At 35.4% G+C, this 17,481-nt stretch overlaps 1 protein-coding gene and 1 long non-coding RNA gene across 2 annotated transcripts in view; one reads left to right on the top strand and one right to left on the bottom strand.

Moving 5' to 3' along the window:
- Nucleotides 1–17,481, top strand: part of LOC138124588 (uncharacterized) — a 211,906-nt gene that overhangs the window by 30,172 nt on the left and 164,253 nt on the right. The gene's annotated exons all lie outside the window — the stretch shown is intronic.
- Nucleotides 1–17,481, bottom strand: part of Brf (Brf RNA polymerase III subunit) — a 91,297-nt gene that overhangs the window by 19,012 nt on the left and 54,804 nt on the right. Inside the window, exons 6-10 of the mRNA XM_069037335.1 lie at nucleotides 14,989–15,121; nucleotides 14,848–14,938; nucleotides 14,565–14,702; nucleotides 5,879–6,085; nucleotides 528–777 (exon numbers count right to left, since the gene is read on the bottom strand). Coding sequence (XP_068893436.1) covers nucleotides 528–777; nucleotides 5,879–6,085; nucleotides 14,565–14,702; nucleotides 14,848–14,938; nucleotides 14,989–15,121 — 819 coding nt within the window. The remainder of the gene's footprint in view (nucleotides 1–527; nucleotides 778–5,878; nucleotides 6,086–14,564; nucleotides 14,703–14,847; nucleotides 14,939–14,988; nucleotides 15,122–17,481) is intronic.

Below are 17,481 nucleotides of genomic sequence, written 5' to 3'. Positions count from 1 at the left end.
TTTTAGTTCTTCGCTTATTGACATTGGCGAAGCAAGTAATCCCCATAGTCGGGTAACGAAATTTGTGACAAATCTTTCAATAATTTTAATTGGATAACTATAAGGTTTAGGAAAAAATATATTCAAATATATTGCTGCTATAAACGAGTTCTATTACCAGTTAAAATTAATGTATTTATTTTTGAGACACGTTGTACGTATATTAGTATCTTAGATGACTACATTGAGAAATAAAATTGCTTGGATTTTGCATGTCGTTTGCCTCTACGTCAGAGACAATAATTGATCAACCATCATCATATTTGAAATTACTTACCTATATAATTAGGAAAATATTTACATAATTACAACAACACTGTGTAAACAGTGCAAAGCAACTTTTAATTGGTGTATGCATGGAACAGAATAGTAAGTAGAATAACATAATCTATTGTATGTACCCAGTCATCATTGTTGCATTGTTTAAAAATTAGCTTTTACACAATAGAATGCAACACACAATTAATAAATGCTTGCTCAAAACTCACCTCTTCGTCGGCAGAGACGGCGAAGTCGCGGCTTCCTCCTCCTGCGCCGTATCCGTCTTGTTAATCGACGCGTTGAGACTCTTCAACACGTCATAATTGATCTTCGACGAGATCTTCTTCTCCTGAAGGATCTTCTCGATCGCCTCTCCGGCCGAATTGGTCGGCCCCATCGGTTTTCGCCTCACGTTCCTCCTCTTCTTCTTTTCCGGCTTCCCTTCCTCCCTCTCCTTCTTCAGCTTCTCGGCTTTTACTGAAACAGGCCGGGCGAGACGTTTTAAACATGTAAAAGTTCGAGACACCCGATCACTTAAGAGCTTTTTCGGGGGAAAAAATGCGACGCGACACACGCACCCCCCTTTTTGATTGATCGACGTCGAGATCATCGGAAAATTCGCGTCGGAAGTGTGGGTGACTTCCTCGATGACGTCGCGAACGGAATCCAAGATGAGCGACCCAATCCGGTCGGTTCTAATAACGACGACGGGGCGGAAGAGTGTCAGGTTGGCACCTCTGATGTACACAGGAAGCGGTGATGTCGGCCTGCCCAGCATTGTTTATTTCGGAGGGTGGAAATTGATACGACAGACGGGAGAGACGAACACGCGGGCGGCGTAATTAGGACGAAAAATGGCGGCGGCGAGAAAAAATCGAGTGTCGCGAGAGGTGTCATAATAAGTCAGGAGTCTTGAACACTTCCGCCTCCATTCTCACAGTCACGGAAATATTGTTTCAAAATACGGACGGCTCCATTTACTGAATAGGCAAGCTTACAACATTGTATTCATACTCCATCGATCTAATAACATTCGAGCAAAGCAAACAGGGTGGTGTATTATTTATGTTTGGATTCACCGAGCCGGTACTTGAATTACTTACAAGTAAATTAGCTAAATCGCTTAATTACTCAGCAATAGGGTTGCTATTGAGTTCGTCGTATGCTGGAAAAGGGGGAATCGGATTTCCAAGAGCACAACTGCACTATCTAATTACAGATCTACATCTCTCTGCATGTGACACATTATTAATGACTATTATGTGCCAGAGTGAGGCGTTTTTGCTAGGTAATTTCCAGTGGATTTTTCCGAAATGATGTAATTATCGTCGAAAATTAAAAACTCATTGTTGGAAGATTTTTCTTTGTTGGGTGACGTTGAAATAATACCTACGGGCGCGAGGATCGGTAAATCGGCTAATTAGGTGATACAGTTATCAATGGGAAATAAACATCCATTACTGCGAGACGAGGTGTAATTGAATTTATTTTTTTTGTAGTGCAGTGGAAACTAGATGTTTGATCAAAATTCATTAAATTTTATGAAGGCCGCTTTTAATGTCAAATGCTTGATTCTGATTAATAACGAAATACTTTGACAATTGCAGTACCTAACTAGATTATACTGGTGACATCAACTTAGCCGGCGACACAACCTATCGATATTATTATTATATTATTATAACACTTTTTGCACGTGTTGCATACAACATTTTTTCTATGATCGAACAAAAAAACGAGAAAAAAACAACGATAAACAACAGTTCAGTCCTGTGCGTCGTGTGTGAACAATGCAATAAACACTCACTTTTTGCACGATCGTAGACAGACTGTTCACAGATGCGTGCAATAAAGACTTTATTGCACTAGTGCAATTAAGAGGCACTTTTTCCACTAAAAACAATGCAATGAACACTCACTTTTTGCACGATCGTAGAAAAAATAAAATAAACCATTAAAAAAATAATTAATGGGATTCAAAGAATTTGTAGGTCACCATTTTAGATAGATAGTTATTCTTTGGAATACTTGCTTTGGAGGTTTTGAATTTTCAAAATATGTAGACCAAATTGCCGAAAATTGATTCTTAAAACATCTATTTGTAGAATTAGGACGGCTATAATACTAAGTTGAAACAGATGTTACTTGTAAGCCCATTAAAAAATAGTAGTACTATTGGGGACAAAATACTTTGGTCGTCATTTTTCTGTCACTTCAAAACAAATTAATGTAAACCAAGCATTAACGTCAAGTCAACATTGATGACAATTTCAAATTATTGACTTTTCTCTTGTCAAAAATATGGGACCTTCCACCATTCAAAAATTTAGAATCGTCTCCCTTGCTTCTGAGGGATTTTCAATTTTTCCTCCTTGGAATTTCTCATTAAGTGGTCTATTTTTCGGTATTTAACATTTTGCAATGATGAGTTTGACAGTGACAGTGGTTGAGAGTAGTAAAAAATAAAGTTAACCGTCCTAATGCTTGCTTTACAACTTTATGTCAATCAACTGACTTTGACGACCAAAGTAATTTGTCCCCAATAGTACATTCTTCAACGAGCATATAATGATGGTTATTATTCAAGAGGATGAAAATTCTAAGACGAGCCGTAGGCGAGTGGTGGAATCGTATTTGGAGGACTATTTAATGAATGAAATTCCTCAAATTTCTTTAAGTTTTTCAAATTATACACTTCACTTTGTTAGAAAATAATATTTTTGTGTTCGTTTTTCGCTGCAAAAAAAAATTTAATGAAGATTTTCATTTGTTTAAAATATTCACTTCGATTACTAGTACAATAGTCGCTGATATTTATTTTGTACTAGTCCAATATCCGCTGCAATTCTTTTATAACCATGGGAATCACTAAAATTAAGTTTGTTTCATTGGTTAATGAACATTAAGTGACAGATGCATTAAACAGTCCTAATTCTCAATTTAGGTTTAAGGAAAACCACTCAACCATTCACCCGTTAATTACTTTGGTCAACAACGTGCAAGAAAATAAGAAAGTAGGGAAAAAATCAGCGCCTCTGTTTCTTGATATAAATAAGGCTTTCGACAGCATTTGACACAAGGGTCTCTTATACAAACTCGTCAAATTAAACTGCCCAAAATACCTGGTGTCAATAATAAAGAACTACTTAGAAAACCGAACCCTAGCAGTAAGAATAAATAATCATGTATCGGAAGAGTTCAAGCCAGAGTAGGGGGTTCCTCAGGGGTCTCCTCTGGCACCAATTTTGTACAACATATACTGCCACGACATCTATAACTTCAGACACAAAGAAGCTAACTATCTAAACAGCCAACTATACATCTTGTGCTGATATCGCACAGCAACAACCTAGGAAACACAATGGAACAACTCGAATCACTCGTTGAGCCTACAGTCCAGTGGTTCTATAGATGGAGACTAGGCCCCCGATTTCAAGTCATGGTCGCAAATAGGTGGTGCAGCGCAAACGTGTAACTATCTTTGTCCTACACATTAATTACCAATATGCGTCATCTTTCTCTCTTGCGACGTTACCATGACAACAAGTGCGATCGTCGCAAGTCAACTTGAAATCAGGCACTAAAGCCTAATCCAAAGAAGTCGCAACTCCTTATATTTCACCACAAGATATCAGTAAACTCCCCACCAGCACCATGTGCGGTACAAAATCGATTCCTTGCCAGGTCGTCAAATATTTGGGAGTTTACATCGACGCAAAACTGAATTTTAACAAGCATACTGAAGTAATGAGGCAAAATGCTATTGCTAGGGCGAAACATTTTCGCAGTCTCATTTATAAAAACAGAGGAATCAATAACACCACAGCAACAAAAATATACAAAATATGTACTTTTTCGACCAATGTTCGCACACCGGACTGTGACTAGACTGAAAAGGAGATTTGCTATCAAAAAATCCAATTTCGACATACTATCTACATTAGCACTAAGTTTCGACGTATAAAAATAATCTTCGGATCCGATCATGAAGAAGAAGATTAATTCATTGCTTCGTTAAATTCACGGGCTGAAAGACCTCGGTCAATGTGGCCCTTTGGCTTGTACTTACGAGTGCTGTCAATAAATATTGTTATACATATATACATACCTATATTTCTACATCTTACGACTCGTTTCATTTGTTTCCAATTGACACAAAATTAAATACCAAATTACATCATAAAAAAAATGTTCTGTCAGTGACATACTGTAACTTCTTGCAAGATTTAAATTCTGCAATAGGCATTATCACATCAATCAAAAGTTGTGTCGACCATATCATATCGACAAACAAACTAAACAACAGACAAAAAGAAGACAAACTATTTGTCAATTAATATTTACTTTAACGATAGCTTTCGCTGCTTAAACGCAGACCTTGAAAGATATTGCAACAAAACTAATGAAAGAACATTGCCGAAATACACACTTACAATATTTGCCAATTAATGCTCAAATGAAATGATAGCAATTAGTCAACCACATGTAATTTGTTCTTAATTTTAATAACAATCAAGACACAGAAACATTCAAGACTCCGTGATTGCACAACGTCTCTGGAACCGGCTGTCGATAATTTTTTGAAAATCATATAGACGTTTCGACCTTTTTAAAACGATCTTCCTTGATTTTGATACGTGTTAATGCAAATGCCGATCGTATCACGCACGACACCTGCAACTTTGAAGTCTAAAAAACGGTCATAAATCACGAGACGTGTGTATTTAGGTCAGAGCGAAACGATTTCGCGTCAACAATTTATTTTATATAATCACCCCCCCTGAGGATTGTTGATTTATATGAATTTAATTTTAATCGCGTCCAATTTGCGAATGTGCCGAGTGTAACTTCCGGGGGAAGGGTGAAAATTCAATTAATCAGCCTGCTCGCCCCCGACGTCCCTGTAATCGATGATCGCGGCCCAGTGTATGACATAACATTAAAAAAGGCCTTTCAATTTATAAGAAAGCATTTTCCAACATAAATGGCACACAATTAGCTAAATTGCGAAATTAAAATTGACGGATCGATAATGAGCGTTCGTCGTTGCTGGTGAAAACGATGAAAAATTAACACTTGGGTTTTTAAGGCACCCACTTCTCACAATCAGAGTAAAAGAATAAAACCCAATACACGACGACTGAGTCGCCGGCTTTCGTTTTTTTAGTAAAATTAAGCCACAGACGTTCAGTGTTTGGGTAACAGATGCAACATTCAGCATAAATCTTGCTGGTGGCAATGCTTCGCCAGCTGCATACACTCAACGATGAATTTCAAATGATATTCTCTACCAATTCGTCTATCTAGCAAAAGTAGAGAAACAAATTACTTTTTAAAATCTGCTACATTACTACGCCCCACAAATTCTCTGTTGGACTGCCATCTGGACTCTGTGATGGTCACTTTACGATTACAATTTGTGAGCCAATGAAGTTGAATGAAAATTATCGGGTTTGACGGGCAAACATCTGGGGCATTGGACCTAATGACGTCAAAGACAGAATCGGAACGGCCTACGCAGCTAAACATCTTCGGGCGAAATTTTAATAATGCATTTCGATAATATAACACCACTTACTTTTTTGCTCTTCCAGAAAGGCAGCGTTTCTCTTAAGCCAAATGGCGTTTTTATTCTGTGATTCGTGCTCTGACATAATGTACGACTCCAGTTCTTCGTCGTCTATGTCGTCGAACGTTAAATCAACTTCTAGGGGTAAGGGCGGCTGGACCGCGTTCGAGGTGTCGTCGAGGGAGCTGGCGAGGCCCATGCTGGCGATATCCGGCCCTGGAATTGGAAGATTTTATCTGTAGTTGTTAATTCATTTGCGAATTCGATATGATGAGGTGCGACATCACCGGACAAACTGGACCAATCGAGATTTTAACAAATTCGAACGTCGTTTCAGATTTCCAAGCGTACTTCGAATAAAGATTTTAGATCTGCAAGACTAAAGATAAGACATTCCACGATTTAGCAACAAATAAAAAGAGAGATTTGGCATTTGAAAACAGGAATTTAATAAATCTAAAACATGGAGATTCTTCAGTCAATTAAAATTTTAATCAAATGGTAACGTCAGCCTCAGCAAGTCCAGAGCTAAATTTATTTGATGTTTACCTTCTGTGAAAAGTATATTCCTGAATTTGCAGCGAATATGAATTACAATTCAGTAAAATACGATTTGAGGGTATTTTGACAGAGCGGCATCCAATAAAATTTTACAAAATCGTTCTACACGTTTAGGATTTTCTTTTTTGTTAACATTTTTAATAAAAAAAAAAACATTATTTACAACCACCCTCTCAGATGTTTATCTTCACTTCTTTTACGATGCAATAAATTGTAGACTTGCTATTAAGGTTATACTAAATCCTCAAATTTTATTTTTTATCTGATATGCTTGAGCAATTCGAATTTCAACAATCAACTGGTTTAGTATAGCGTCATTTCGCGATATGATGAAGAACCATCTTATTGACAGTGCTATATAATTTAGTACCTATTAATCACATAGCAATCCAAACAAAAGATAATTTTCTGGTGCCATTAAATATTTTGTGTGCAACCGTACGCGAAATGAGCACTCCGCGTGCGTACAACAGGCCGCGAAATTGAATTTCGCAGCCGTTGCCTTGACGACGGCCGTAAAAGTAAAAGTCATTTTTATATTTATTTATAATTACAATTATAGCATATTTCCGGTGTAATCTTACAAAATCTGGATTGGTTTCAGTTAAAGTTTGATTTTATGTCAGGAACGGCCACTATTAGTATAGAATTTTCATCCGGTTTGAAATTTCAAATGAGACAGCCGCATGAGAAAGATCCCCATTATCGATCTATCATCTATATGAAACATACACATGTGAATTAGGTTCATTTTGGTTAATTTTTCACCGATCAAAAAGAGAAATATCTCGTAACATTTCCTGAATGTCATCAACAGACATTTTGGTTTATTTGTGTCTTTGCACGACTCCTGATATTTCCACGATTAAAATAACCTAAACAGGAGCAGATGATACAACCTAGCATAACAGAACTTAACATTTACCTTCCACAATAAATAAATTCCAATAAATAGGTAAGCCAGTACAACATTATCCGACACGGTTTTCACATTCTTCTTCTTACATCAGTCTCAAAGTCACTGTAACATTTTTCATATTGCCGTTTCGATTTTTCAGGTTTCAAATGCGACACTGCACAATTTATAATATTTTTTTAACTCTGGATGAGTACACGGAACTGAAACATCGTAATTTTTTTCGGACATTTTTCCAATTTTTCTCAAAATGAATTGTTTTATTTATGTCGTTTCCATGGCAACATGTAGGCCCACTTTATTTTTATTGACAGTGAAGGAAATTTTACTTGTTCATTTTATAATTACAAATTTTCGGGTTGCACACAAAATGTTGTGTACACCTTGGCTACGAAATCCTTTGACGACCTCGAGATTGTCTTGTCTCGACCGCAAAGCGGCCTTGACGACAATTTTTCTCTCGGTTCGTCAAAGTACGATTTCGAATCCTTGATATACAATTAACTATTATGCGTTTTACGAATAAAACCATTAACAAAGTGTACGTTTTTTATGTACGACGTAAATGACAAAAATAGAGTTGATAACATCTTGGCAATTTTTTTTCTACGGTATGAAATTTCTATTTTTGTTGGCTCATTTTGCTGAACAAGTTATTAATCTGTTGAAATAAATAGCATCAAACAAACATTAACCAGTTTTAACAAGCGCTGTAATACCAATACAAATAACTAAGGTGCATGTTCATTAATTCATATTTTAAACATCATTAAACACAATGACACTTAAGTACGATTGCTTGATAATTAATAGCAATTAAGTAATTAAACTATGTAAATAAGTTTCAGGTTCCTAATGAACCGTTTTCAGTAAAAAGTCAATCCGCCTTTACTTCATCAGTCATTTATACGATCGTAGAAAAGTATAGTTTGTAGCACGTGCAAAAAATCTTTTCTCACTTGTGTGATTGCGGCAGTTGACTTGGTCTAATGGCACAACTTCACACTCGTGAGAAATTGGCACTTTTCCGCACTTATTACACAATATACAGGGTCGCTAAAAAGTATGGATACAGCTAAATATTTTCAGAACGTTTTAGCAGAGATCGTTGAAATTCGGCATTCAGTTAGAAGTGTTGAAATTTTATCATTTAACATTATTTCGAATTTTCTAAAATCATTTATTTTGAAGATACAAGGCTAACTTGATTTTTTTTAAAAGGCACGGGGGGTCAAATTTAATATCTTTAAAAAGAGTATTTTTTTGTGAATTCAGTGATGTAACACATGCATATCTTATTTTAACCAATACAATTTGAAAAAATCTAACCTTGGAAATGTTGTCTTTATCTGTCGTTAGTTCTTTGCCATCTGTATTTTGACCAAAAAAATAAATAAAAGGTAAGTTATTTTTACGCTACAAAAGATTCTCAAAATGGCGGTGATGTGGGTGTGCGTTACATCACTGAATTCACAAAAAAATACTCTTTTCAAAAATATTAAATTTGACCCCCCTTGCCATTTAAAAAAAATCAAGTTAGCCTTGTATCTTCAGAATAAATGAGGTTAGAAAATTCAAAAAAATCTCAGACCTGTATTAAAATAGGATAAGATCTTTTATATTCTCTTTTTCAACGTCCGTCAAAAAAAGTGCAAGTTTTTCATTCGTTTGCGTTCATAAAATATCTGATTTTTGAAACGGTCAAGAACCGTTAAAAAAAGTACCATAGCGGTTCCTTTTTGCACGCATTTTGCGTTAAAAAAAGTGTCGTAAGATGTCATTTTTTAACGCAATTATAAAATTTTTCATTCATAGTTAGTAGTTTTTTTAACGAGTTCGTATGTAAATTGGGATTTTTTTGGCATGAGTGGGCCAATTTAAAACGCGACTAAAACGAGCGTTTTAAAAGTCCACGGGTTCACACAGGAGAAAATTTTCAAATTTTGAACTAGGTATTTGAACTATTTTCATACGGATATATTGATTTAATTGAAATCGATTAGCTATTTTTTCAATTAAATGTAAAAGGTGCTTTGTTGGCTATGAATGGATTAATTAATTGTAAATGGAATGTGGAATACTTGATAATAATTAACAATAAATGTAAAATGCAGAGATTGAAAGTTAGAAAATGAACAGACTTGTTGAAAATGCGTCGAGGTGCACACAAAACAAATCTAATGGTAAGCAAAACGATATTATGTAAACAGAAGTTATAAAAAAGCGCAAGAATTCCTCAAGGACGTCCAGGACAATAAACAAATATGTATTTATCTTATTGTGAGTTATTTACACACTCCCAGGATTCTTCCGTCGGTTCATTTATTAATAACCGTTCCCAAAATTGGTCCCCAGAATTGTAGATTTTTCAATTATCTGCCGCCCTTTCGATACACATTTCCCGACTTCGATCTGGCGGTCGAAGTTTGTTCACGTTCCGGATTGAAATATCAACACGAAAACCGTCTCGGAGTAACCAAGAATGGCTCTGGCAAAAGATTCAGCAGGCGGGGCGGACAAGCAAAAAATTCATTATGAAATCAAACAAGGTTCACCGACGATTTCGAAATGTAAATATTAATTTTTTAATATTAAACGTTTTAAAAACACTATTTGACGAGAACTTGTAAAGTTGGCGGGGTTAGAAACACAGAATAGGGAGCAGACAGGTCTTGGGCGAGTGGCGGATTAATTTCGGTTTTTTTTTTTTTCGAGGACAGTTAGGAGTTGGGAATGAGAGCGCGCTTTTATCAAATTGGCAATAAAAACGAATTATGTGGAACGAATAATGCGTCGCAAACGCAAAACGCATGCTAACATAATAACGAGAATAACATGATTAATTGCTGTCAAAGAGTGCTCGCCGTGTAAACAATAATCCATAATGGGGATCCTCACAATATTTGTAAACCAATATTGTAAAATACGAAGCCAATTACATTTTAAGGAGATAAGTGGATTTCGTCATCGTGTTTGCACAGTTTAGCACCATAGATAGATCTAGGACACAAAAATCTTGAACTTCAATAAAAATAAAGTAAGTTTTTCTTTACGTCTCAGACAGAATCTTCCTTAGAAAGGAGTTTGTAAGAAAATTTTACTTTTGGACTGAATGTGCTGAAAGAAGGTTGAGCGAAGTCCACTGAACTACTTTTTGTGGTGTAATATAAACGAAATCATTATTTCTTGCCAAAACTGTGACCCCTGGTGAAAAAGAGAACGGACTAGCATTCCGACTGGAAACAATGAGTGGTGCTCTCGTTTATGAAGATCGGGTGAAAGGTATTGGCAGTACCATTTCGTTAAAGAAAAGATTTGTTGGATGTTGTTTAAAGATATAAGCACAACTAGATCAGTCAGGTTGGACGCAGTAAACAGTAACTACGGGATTATTAAAATGATTGTCCCATCGTAGTTGGCGTTGAAAACCATAAAAACATGAGACAGACTAGTAGACAGATTTCTGGAGGTAAAAGCTACCGCCAATATCGCCACCTAACGGCGATATTAGTCTGACTCATGTTATGAGGTTTACGGTACATTTAACTGCCAACTGCGATGGGACAATCATTTATAATAAGCCTGTGCAAGATAATTCAGCAATTGCTGAAAGCTTGGTAGAGAAAAATATCTTTTTATAAATCTATCAAAACAAGAAGTTTTCAATTAAAGAATATCGACTATTTCCAATAAAAAATGCCTAAATAGTTATGGTTCGAAACAAATGAGATAATTCAAGAGCATTAAAAGTTGAAAACCCAACTACAGATGAGATTAATCTAATGGAAACATCAAAAAGAGGAAGTGAAGTCGGGAGGAAACTTCTCACAGAAGTTTGAAGTGATCGAGAGATAGCCAAAGGGTTCGAGTGTAATAAATAATTTCCATTTTAAATGATTAAAGAGATATATCCACGAACACACAATATTACGGAGACAAATCTCTTTTTAGTTGTAAAATTAATGTATTTTCACTTAATGAGATTAATTTCATCGATATACTCGTGTTTCCGTTCTAGGTGAAAACTCAACATATCCTTGAAAAAAATTAAATAATAATAATAATAATATATTGATATAAGATAAATAAAATAATGTATTGTGGATGAAAGCAAAGTTGTGAAGGTTTAAAAAATCTGGTCAATGCAGTTTTCAACGAAAACTTAACATTTTACTTTAGTAATCAATCATCAACCTTACGATTAAAATTAACGCCTGGAACAATGAACCTCTCTTGTGTGCCTCTTCAATATGAAAATTTTACAATGTTTACACAAAATATATATACATATATATTGGCCTGAAGACCCGGCAAATTCATCCACCAAGAAAATATTTTAAAAATCTTTAGAATTTTTTTTATTACATTTCAATTTTCTCGAATAATCGTTTCTTTAAATGTCTTAATAACAAAAAATAAATGAAATTGGAAATTTAAGATTTTTCGTAAACTTCATTTTATCATTTCAGACCGTTATAGATCTTTTTTTATACAACTTTTAAGCAATTGTAATTTTGTAGGTATAATCGTAAAAATTACATAGAGCAAGAAACGCGAAAGTGCCCTATACTCCATTTGGAGTGAAAGCATATTGTACAGGGTTATTTATTAAAAATGATTGTCCCATCGTAGTTGGCGTTTATGGTGACGTACCTAGTTGAATGTACCGCAAGCCTCATAGTCATAACATGAGTCAGACTAATAGCGCGGATAGGTGGCGATACATCCAAAATTTGTGTGGTTTTTCAACGCCAACTGCGATTGGACAATCATTTATAATAACTAGAGGTCGCCCAGCGGTCGAAATTTGACCGTTTTCATAAAATTTTTAAGTTTGAATGTTACTGAGGTTTTTTTTTTTATCAAAGAGTATACCTCTATAATTATCGCATGTAATTTTTTTGAATTTTGTTCTATTACATCAGCTACGAGCGTTTACAAATACGTCATTATGCACTAATTTTCGAGTTATTTGAAAAATACGAACAATAAGAAAAATGAGGTAGTTTGGCTATGTCATATTTAAAAAACAATAACGCGTTTTTGACATTTTCTTAGGTTCTTTATTGCTATACTGGCCAGGTTTCGCCAAGGCTACACAGTTAATTTGCCAATCTTTTTCAAATTATATAAAATTGAAATAAAAAATTAATACAAAAAATGAAAAATGAAATAAAAAAACACGTGTTTCGTAATTTTAATACCTATATTTTTTATTGAAACAAAAAACCGGGCGGTTAAAAAAATAAAATGTTGTCCATTGAACTTAAAATAAAATTTCATCGTTTGCTAAATGCCCTTGGCCGTTATATTCGGAAATATAAAATCTCAAACCATTGAATGATCGAACTCCATTTCCTGCGAGGTACAATTAAGGCGTTAATTTCAAAAACAACATATGTCCAAAATTGATGAAATCGAGATATTAGCGGCATCTTGTAGATTTTTTTGCAAGCTATATGTTGGTGCAGTTTGTTCGTTTAAAAACCTCACATATACAGATTTACAGCGCTTTGATTTCTGGCTAATTCGGCAAAAACAGCATTAGTCCACACCAGTTCAGTTAAAAACAGCACATGTCCAGGACATGTGATGTTTTTGTTCTAAACAAGATTCTAGCCGACAATTAATAAATTATTACGCTGTTATTTGGTGCAACCGGTGTTTTAACATTAAAACTAATTAAACTAATTTCACAAATTTAATTAATTAAACTAATTAAAAGTACAAAATGAACGCAGTTAACAATGATGATGCCAATAATCAAACCAACTGGCCTAGAAGAAAGGAAAAGAAAGGAAAAGAAAGTAAAAAAAACAGTGCAAATACGAGATGCCTATGGAAGTGGAGAACCAGAAGTAGAAAACGAAGACAAAGACAAATTCTCGGCTTTTTTCAATTAAAATCGTTGGATCGTGCAAAAAATAGTATATGCACCTCAGGAGTGAATAATTTTTACGCTCAGTGCTTTGTAGAACCCTCGGGTTACGCCCTCGGGTTACAAACTGCACCTCGAATAAAAATCATGCACTTCACTCCCTCGATGCATAATCTACATTATTTAACGAGTTGGATACAACGTTTGTTGTTCGACGAGCCCCTTAAAGGCTCCAAATCGCTTAAAATCGTTAAATTAGCTTAACGTTTCGTTTTGACAAGTTGTGACATTTATCAAAATCCGTTCACATAGGAGAAAATTCTCAAATTCTGACAGTGTCGAACAAAAAAAAATTTTGAGGTTGTTCTTAACGTAAATAAAAAATATGTATGCATATCGATTATGTAGTCTAAACTTTAACAGATGTCGATTAACCCATGATCTCAAAATGTTTTTACTTATTGGTATTGAAACACTCACCTAATTACTTACATCACAGGCAGATACTAATTAATTTTTGTTTTTACTATTGAAATATATCTTTCTACGTTTCAATAAAGGCACATTTTACTGTTAGAGGTAATGAGTAATACTCGTTAATAATAATAATACATACTTAATTTTCCTAAACCGAAAAAACATAGCCCAAGTCTTAATTTATAGCTTAATGATTAAATGTCATTTTTGCAGAGAATAGGCCTCATCCATGCCTCATCCATAAAAAGCTTGTTTTTATTAGTACTAAAATTGATCTAAAACAAAATTGCTTTCTTTAGCTTAAAAAAGGGTATACGGTTGCACTCCAGAATAAATAAGGTTCTCATAAACACTCTACCTTTCCTGCCATAAATCCTTTAGAAATTCTCGGCTCGCGTTTAACAAATACCTCCAAAAGATCTTTTCACATTAACGAAACGCGAGAGTAATTTTTCTTGACAGACAGTTTAAAATTTCTAATATGAATTAAAACAAAAATTTCAACACATTTTGTGATGAAATACCTTCCCTCAAATGCATTCTGCCATACTCGTTATCTCGTAAACTTCTCCAGATTCCCTACGTAGGAAAAGATTTCAAATTTCCTCTAAAATAGTTGACAAAAAATTCGAGTCAACTTTCCAACTGGCATAAATCTTTTACCGCTCGCCCGATTTGCACTTCTCCTTTAAACTTCTTTTTAATTACTCCATCCAGCTTCCGTAAAAATTTATCCAATTTCGCGCACGCCTTTTAATTTAATTCGCCCAACTAAACCCGAGCAATAAATTAGACGTCGCCGTTTCATGGTCGCCCGATAAAATCCACAGCTTTAAAAACTCGCGCAAAACGCTCCGACATACCTAGCTCCTTGACCGGCTCCTTGACATTATCCGGGTCGTCGATCGCCTCCTCCTGGATGATCTGGTTGATTGTCCCCAGCGTCGACTCCTGGATGAATCTGTTCGTCTCCTGGATCTCCTCGGCGCTCCTGTCCTTTTCTGCAACACGAAACACACCCTCGAGCCAGCTCAATTAACGATTTTTGGGTAAATACTAAAACCGGAAAAATTACGCCTCGCTTTTCAAGTCGGTCGGGTTTCAGTTTGAGGAACTGCCCTTGGTTAGACAACGAATTACACTTACTCTTTCGGCATTTCATTCTTGCGTTTCTGTTCAGTTGCATTTCGATCTCTTGCTGGAGTTCCGTTATACTTTCGGCCTCCTCTTCCATTAGCTGGAAAATAGCGTAAACAGATCTGAAGAGTGTCGGAATGAGTGTGTTACCCTCTGCAAGCGCTCCTTGTCCTTTTTCCGGGCGGCTTTGAAAGACGGAGGGTCCTGCTCTTCTTCCAGGTCGACCGTCATGAATTCCTCGAGAGTCAAGGCGCTGCTCGGAGTGTCGCCGAACTCGATCAGTCTGCAACGAAACGCACAATTCTAGGGAAATGTCAAGAGTTTCCCTTGAGCGAAGGCCCCAAAGAAAAGTTCAACGCCAGAAGATAATCACTACATGTGTTTGCGTTCTCTTTATTGCATTTTATTTGCAACTTCTTCCATTCGTCGCCTCTAATAAAACATTCTTAAACGCTCTTGCTCCTTAAATTTTTGTGATAAAAAATCTTATTTAATTCACATAATAGTTCGGTCATTATAGTCACCGATTTGGAATTCTCTCCCATCTAGTTGAAATTTAGGATACATTGCGAGTGTAAAGTAGTGAGTTCCTTAAATGTATATAGTCCAGTGTTTCAGTCATAAGACCAGCATTTGAGAAGATATTTACCAAAACTCTATTTTTGAGAATTCTTATGGACTGCAAAATATTTTCCGTACGATCAATTAGTGGGTATTTTTGCTATATCATTTATAACTACTAAATGAAATTATACCGCCGAATTCAGCTGGTTGGGAGAAAATTCCCAAGGAATCAACCATAATTATTGGATTTCAATACATGATAATGACACTGCAGTTTACTGTAGGAGATAATCTTTAATACTATCGCGCGTTCAAATGAAATCCTGGGCTGAGTAGGCGTTGGAAAAATTAAACCGTTTAGAACAGTGTAAAGTTTGCATTTCCAGCCGTTTGATACGAATGACATTTGTTTATGTTTAATCGGGACATAATTGAACATGCTCGTTTTCAGCATCCTTAGCTATTTGCTACGAGGATAGGAATCGTTAAGTTATTCTATTTTTAATGTAAAACCTTGCAAAAAAAGAAAGACTTTTTTGGCCCTAAATTTTAGGTTAGCTGTCAACATGCTCCAATTAATCTACGCTTTAAAAAAGCACAACAATTGACGGTTTCCAACGTCTTCCCAGCCCAAGATTTCATTTGAACGCGCAATATAATGCAAATAGGTATCCGTTTCCTGTCACAATATGGCGGTACCCATGAAACTGTGTTGCTATGACACGTCCCCTTTGACAGTAAAACCTGTTATTAATTTTATAAGAAAAATATTACAATAATGGATAATTTAGACAAACTTGAGCGACAAAGAGCAGAAAATAGAGAACGACAAAGACATAGGCGGGAACACAGAAGCCAAGAAGAACGAGATATCGAAAATGAGCATAGAATTTTAATATTTTATTGATTTTAGTATGTAAGCACGGGCCGTCCCACTGGTTATTTATAAAAAAAATAATGATAAATGAATGAAATATGCCAAAAAGGTTTTTTCTTCAAATTAATTTACATTTACTTGACTTCAGGCTTCAGAATTTATCACAGCACGCGATACATCTTCATCAGTTGTCTCGTGCTCGCAACAGAGCTCATTTTAAAAAAGCATTTGGGGTAACATAAGCTTAATCATACAAATGTGTCAAATGGAATAGTCCCGTGGATTTAAATTTGGAGAAACGTGGTCATTTCTCAGCTGTAATAAAAGAGGACAAGTTGTGTTGTGTGAACGGGTGCCCAAATCTTATTAAAAAAACAGAACTCAAAAGTGTTGTCGACATCAGAGCGTTCATTACAGAATGTAATTAAGGTAGTTGCGTCATTATTCCTGTTGGAAAGTATCAATACATTAATGAATAATCAAAATTAGATCTCTACTGGGTGCCCCAAAATTCGAGGAACAACTTAGCAGTACGTTGTTAAGTAGTCATTAAAATATCAGGTAATGTTTTCAAAAATCAATCTTCGTTTTTGTCGAAGATATGGACCTATTCGTTACACAAAATGTGGCAACATTTAAAAACATTCTATGTATCCCAATAGTCTGCAAACATTTCATTTTTGTTGTATCCATGGAAATGGGGGAGAAAAATCAAAGCCACGTTGCCGTACGTTATTTTAGGTATTTGGAAATGCTGGAAGTAATGTAAAAAATAATTGCAAACCTGATCACAATCGTTCAGAATTATTATGCCAATGGCTAGGAAAAGACAAATAATGAAAATCTTTTTTTAATATTTAAAATAAATGAGATCAAAGCTGCACCTTTTGAGCCCCCATATCTTCAAATTTAAGAGGTATAGAATTTTTTTATTATTTTTCTCATTATTTTCTAACATGAGTTGACATTGCCCCATTGAGTTGTTCCCCGAATTTTGGGGCACCCAGTATACATTGTGTTGGCTATGGCATGTAAAAATTGAGTCCCTCTTTTCACCATAACGTAGATCCTCCATTTACGATTTTGACAAAAACAATCTTTGAAAATTGAATTTATTTTGACTTTTAATATCTGACAATTAAAATTGTGCCTTATTTAGCAGTTGCTACGAGATGCGCGATTTTTGTTTACAAACGCATTGG

The sequence above is a fragment of the Tenebrio molitor genome, chromosome 2, assembly GCF_963966145.1.
Source record: "Tenebrio molitor chromosome 2, icTenMoli1.1, whole genome shotgun sequence".
Classification (NCBI taxonomy): domain Eukaryota; kingdom Metazoa; phylum Arthropoda; class Insecta; order Coleoptera; family Tenebrionidae; genus Tenebrio; species Tenebrio molitor.
This window is presented reverse-complemented; position numbering and strand designations above follow the sequence as displayed.